The sequence below is a fragment of the Antrostomus carolinensis genome, unplaced genomic scaffold, assembly GCF_000700745.2.
Source record: "Antrostomus carolinensis isolate BGI_N321 unplaced genomic scaffold, ASM70074v2 scaffold38786, whole genome shotgun sequence".
Lineage (NCBI taxonomy): Eukaryota > Metazoa > Chordata > Aves > Caprimulgiformes > Caprimulgidae > Antrostomus > Antrostomus carolinensis.
This window is the reverse complement of record NW_010324764.1, coordinates 11,299-16,404: the sequence shown is the minus strand read 5'-3', so window position 1 is coordinate 16,404 and position 5,106 is coordinate 11,299. Positions and strand designations below refer to the sequence as shown.

At 43.1% G+C, this 5,106-nt stretch overlaps 1 protein-coding gene across 1 annotated transcript in view; it reads left to right on the top strand.

Moving 5' to 3' along the window:
* Positions 1–693: 693 nt before the first annotated feature.
* LOC104527332 (mitogen-activated protein kinase kinase kinase 14-like) overlaps positions 694–5,106 on the top strand; it is a gene marked incomplete at its 5' end in the record, with an annotated part of 6,690 nt that continues 2,277 nt past the window's right edge. Inside the window, 6 exon segments of the mRNA XM_010171017.1 lie at positions 694–857; positions 1,233–1,383; positions 2,057–2,407; positions 3,583–3,689; positions 5,028–5,103; position 5,106. The exon segment at position 5,106 is cut by the window's right edge and continues 62 nt beyond it. Of these exon segments, the coding sequence (XP_010169319.1) occupies positions 694–857; positions 1,233–1,383; positions 2,057–2,407; positions 3,583–3,689; positions 5,028–5,103; position 5,106 (850 nt within the window).

The following is a 5,106-nucleotide window of genomic DNA, read 5'->3' as shown; positions in this document are numbered from 1 at the left end:
GACACGGTTATTGGCTCTGGGCTGTGAGTGCTCGTTGATGGCTCATGTTGAGCTTCTCATTCACCACCACTCCTAAGTCCTGCTCTTCAGAGCTGGTCTCAAGGTGTCACATTTATTGATACTACTGTGATGTGTCCCACTGACAGCTAAAATGAACTCAGGGTTGGGAGATGCTCCTTATCTCCCAGCCTAGAAGGTTGTTGTATTTTTTGTAAGATCATGTCAGCATACTACATTCAGTGTTTTGTACCTGCAAGAAACCACATTGAAACTTAAAAATCTAGCTCTGACTTGTCGTGTAACTTCATTAAACAGCTGGGGAAGAATCCTGACCTCCACCAAAGCAAAATTCCTCAATGACTTTTGCGCAGTTTAAACTTTCCACCGCTTCTTAGTGCAGTTGCTGAAAGAGAAGGATATGTTTTCTAATGCTGAGCTCACCATCCGTGTTTTGCCTCCCAAATTTGCTTGGAAGGCGAGTTGAATACCCATTCTGTGTATAAGGGACGGGACTGATAAGGAGATGTAGGCTTTGAACAGCTTATAAGAGCACACAACGCTGCTTTTTGGGTTCAGTTGACTTGTTTCTAACTTTAACTGAAAAGACAAGGAGGCTGCCTTGGGCTTCCCAGCGGTTGCATTGGAACAATTCTCTAATTTCCATGCAGTGAGTTTTCATTTGATTTGTTTTAGGGAACTATGTGCCTGGCACGGAGACTCATATGGCTCCGGAGGTGGTCATGGGAAAGCGTTGTGACTCCAAAGTGGACGTCTGGAGCAGTTGCTGTATGATGCTGCACATGCTTAATGGGTGCCACCCTTGGACCCAGTATTACAATCACCCGCTCTGTCTGAAGGTAAGTGACCCAAAATATCTCCAGTAAAAGGTCCATAAGCCTGTGAAATCTCATTCTACTTATCTAAGGAGTCATTTCAGGAAGGCTGAGAGCCAGCCAGGCATCTAAGATGATGCCAACCTGGCTTTGGAAGCTGATGGTTTCTTATGCCTCTTGGACTGCTGTGTATTACACATACTGAGGCTGTTTCTTTCCTCTCCTGCTCATGACTTGGGTGTGACTTTTTAGCTGTTCAGCTGTAATAAAATTACTGCTCAGGTCTCTCACTGGATGCTGTAATTTCAGTTGGAAAGGCTCTGAGGGTGGGAAGAACCTTTTTGAAATCAAATGAAGCCTCTCTGGTCTAACCTCTTTCACTTCCTGTTTGTTACACAGATAGCTAAAGAGCCACCTCCTCTGAGGGAAATTCCACCTTCCTGCAACCCTCTCACTGCTGAGATTATTAAGATGGGGCTGGAGAAAGAGCCTGTTCAGAGAGCATCTGCATCTGAACTGAGAACTAAGACCAGTGTTGCACTCGAAGAAGGTAGAAATGTCCTGTATCTAAAGCTTCTTACCCACACTGCTAACCTGCCCAGTTGTTAGTTATGTCAGAGTGGTCCCATGGGGAATACCAGTATGTTTTACTGGTCAGTATATCCTTTGCACAGCCTTCAGCATTGATGTGTATTTTGGGGTTGATAGCTTTTGCCTGCAGCTGGGTGTTTTCTCACCCAAATAAATTAAAATTTCCTGTGTGCTGTCACGTGCTCTTTCTTCCTTCTCTGCTTGAAGGAGACACTGTTGTGCTCTGTGTGGGTTTTTTTAAGGTGTGCACTGTGGCTGGGCTCATATTCAGCTGAAATATCAACTGCATCTAGTGAGCTAGAGCCTGGTGTGCAGCAAAACTGAAAGCAGAGATCTGTTGCATCCTGACCTGTAACTCTTACTTGTGGTCTGGTCTTGCCTCTAAGACAACCCGTAATTTATTTCAACTTAATCCTGCTGAAGGGTTCTGTAATACAGCAAAAATTTGTAGATCTTAGTCGACAAATTCTTAGTAGATCTTCTTTGTAGATCTTAGTTCTGGTTTTGTCTTATGAAGAAGCTGAGCATTTTACAGCAAGATAGAGGTCAGAAATTCTTGCTGCGAAGGAAAATTTTTACCTCTTCCTCATTTTCTTTATTTGATAATGTTTGTATGATTTTTGTTTTTCTAGTGGGAGGTGTGACAAGTCCCTGGAAAGGCGAATACAGAGAGCCTAGACATTTATCTTTGAACAAAGAAAACAATCCCCAGACGTCCCTGTCCCCCACCATGAGCCCAGTTTCTGAGACTGGTTCTGACCCAAAATTAGTAGTTAAAGGTTCTTGCACAAGCCCAGTCCCACCACCACCATCTCTGGAGCAAACCGAGGAGGTCGAGGGAAGCCCTTGGAATGTGTGCAAGGACTTATCTGAGACCTGGGATTCTCCACCTGTCTCCTCAACTCCTCTTGCCCTGAAGAGCTGCAGCCATGTGGAGAGAGCAACAACCATTTCAGAACAAGAGCTTCAGCAGCTGGAAATAGGTAAGTGATGTGCTATGGAGGGAATTCAGCTTTTTGCTTGAGAGCATGATGAAAATACAGCTGCTTTCTTTTGGCCTCTTGACAGTTATTTCTGGGTTTTGAGCTTGGATGTAGGGGTTGGGTTTTTTTTTCATAGTTCCTCTCTCATTACACGGATTGCTCAGCCTTCCTTCAAATTACCAAAACTAGTAATTCTTAACCAATTAAATATGCCACAAAGGTAGTGATCAGGATTTCCTTCTGCTCTCTGAACAGTGGAGTGAACTTCTGATAGAAATGCAGGAACCTCTCAGAAAACAGCCAGTTTCAGGCTTGTGTTTATATGCAGCAAATAAACACAGTCTGCAATTCCAACTTCATCTGAAATTTTAGGTTTTCAACCATAATTCTTTTAATAAAGAGATAAATCTTATTGATGAGAGATGTCAAATGAAGCAATATAGTTAAAATCAGTCCACGACTATTTTGTTCTGGGCATTGGAAAACTTATAGCAAATGAATTTGATTACCAGCAGCAATCCAGAATTTGAAAACCAGCAAGAAGTTCAGTGTGAAAATCAGTGAAGTAATAGCACAGTTCCACTGCCCCAGGATAACTCCACCTTCCACTTTTTTATTCCATATTTTCTAGTCGTTGTAAATTAATTGAAAACTTCAAATTAGGAAAAAAGTGCCTTGAAATGTAACTGTCGTCCCAGAACTGAGGAAGGGCATTTTAAGGGTTGCTGATGGCCAGCTTTCTTCTCAAACAGCTTTGGATCTTCAGCAGCCGTGCAAGGTCTGGATGTTATCAATGCCAGTTCCTGCAAGAGTTGAGTACACAAGTTTGACCTCTCCCTGGGTGTGATGAGGATGGATCTAGAGTGAAGGCTGATGGGTGACATAATAGGCAAGAACTGGGAAATTCTGGGTGCTAGTCCTGTCTCTGGTGCTTTGCATGTCTTTGCACAATTCATCTGTCCTTTCTGCCTCAGTTTCCCTATTTTCACAGCAGTGGCCATAGCCTCTACTTAGCAGAGGAATTGTGTGCCACGTGTTTTGCAGACACTAATATCCATATTCATTAGATAATGCTGAAGAAACTTTGGGTATTAATTGCAATAACTGTGAATAGAGCAGGGAGGCATGAAAGGAATCACTGGAAATGTCTTCTTTCTCCTTTCTTTTGCTTGCAGAACTATTTTTGAACAGCCTTTCACAGCCTTACTCGCTGGAAGAGCAAGAACAAATGCTTTCATGTCTCAGTATCGACAGCCCGTTTGTGTCAGATGCCAGTGAGAAGGTGAGTGTAAATGGACACTAGTCGTGTTACTGTAGGGGTGGCAGGGTCACCACCTCTGGGAAACTGGAAGCTGTGACCAGTGAACATCTGGAGTTTCTCATGTTTGTTGCTGCTTTTTGACACCCAGTTTGCTGGAGAGTGCCTTGGGAAGAAATCTTTGCTCTTGGGCAGTGGGGTATTTGGGATTGTAGTTGTTCTTTACTTGACTATCCAGCGTGGACCCCTTTCCTCCAGTTGCTCTCCTGTACTGTATCCTCACAGTAAGCATCAAATGTGTGGCTATGGAAAATCTCAGCAGCCTTGACCCTCTCTAAGCAGAAGGAAGGAACTGAAGAAGCAGTGCTGAGCGTAGGAGCTGTACCAGGTTGGACCAAGCGGCTGTGCAGCCCAGGGTCTTCTTTGTGGCAGTGACCACTAAAGGGATATTTAGGCAAAGACCAGAAGAACAGAGACCCTCATCTTGGATATTCATTCCCAGCCCATGGATCTGTTCTCCATGATCTTCTTTTAACCCATTTATATTAATGACCTACATAGTCTAAGTTACTTAAATACCAAGTTTAATGAATTTTGTTTGCTCTTTCTCTGGTGTTCATAAGGTAGGGAACCAGTAAGAAACACCAACTAAGCCTTGTTGAAGGAGGAAGGACATAAACCCTTCAATCCGTGTTTTCAAAGACATAGAATCCAAAATTGTGTAGCCTGCCATCTGCAGGAGTCATGTCTGAGTGTGATCCTCTTTGTTTCCTATTTCTGTTCCTCTCCTCAGCCTTGCAATCCTTTCTGAGGAGGGTTGAGCAGAGTTCTGTACAGTAGTTCAGCTGTTGTCACAGCACAGTGTGCAGCATGGGATGTGACTCTGCTTTCCCCCCCCACCCCCCTAATAACTAAACCTAACATTTAATTTGACTTTTGACTGGTATTTACCAGTATGCTGATGTTGTCAGATTGACCTTCTATGACTCTGAGATAGTGTGGACTTTTCCAAGCAGTACAGGAATGTTGAGTCCATAGTTGTTTATATACAATTCACTGGTTTTCCTGTCTAATGTCACTTATTGACATTCGAATTTTATCTGATGCTTTATTCTCCTGTCACTCAGCACAATAAAACTCTCTTTTCTCATCCAGCTCTTTAGCTGATTATTGATTTTACTATTGGGAATATCTTATTATGTTGCAAATTCTTCCTCCCCTTTCCTAGATGGCACGTAAATGTTGAGTAACTCAAGGCCCAGCCTGGATCCCTGTGGATTTCTCCTTTTTTATTCCTGAGGTTATTTTAATAAAGCTCATTTTCTTTAGGAGCCTTTGACAAACTTGTGCTTGTTTCTGCAGAATTCCATGAAGGCTTCTCATAGCTTGAGGGACACTATGAGCTCTGGGATTCATTCCTGGAACAGCCAAGCAGATGGAC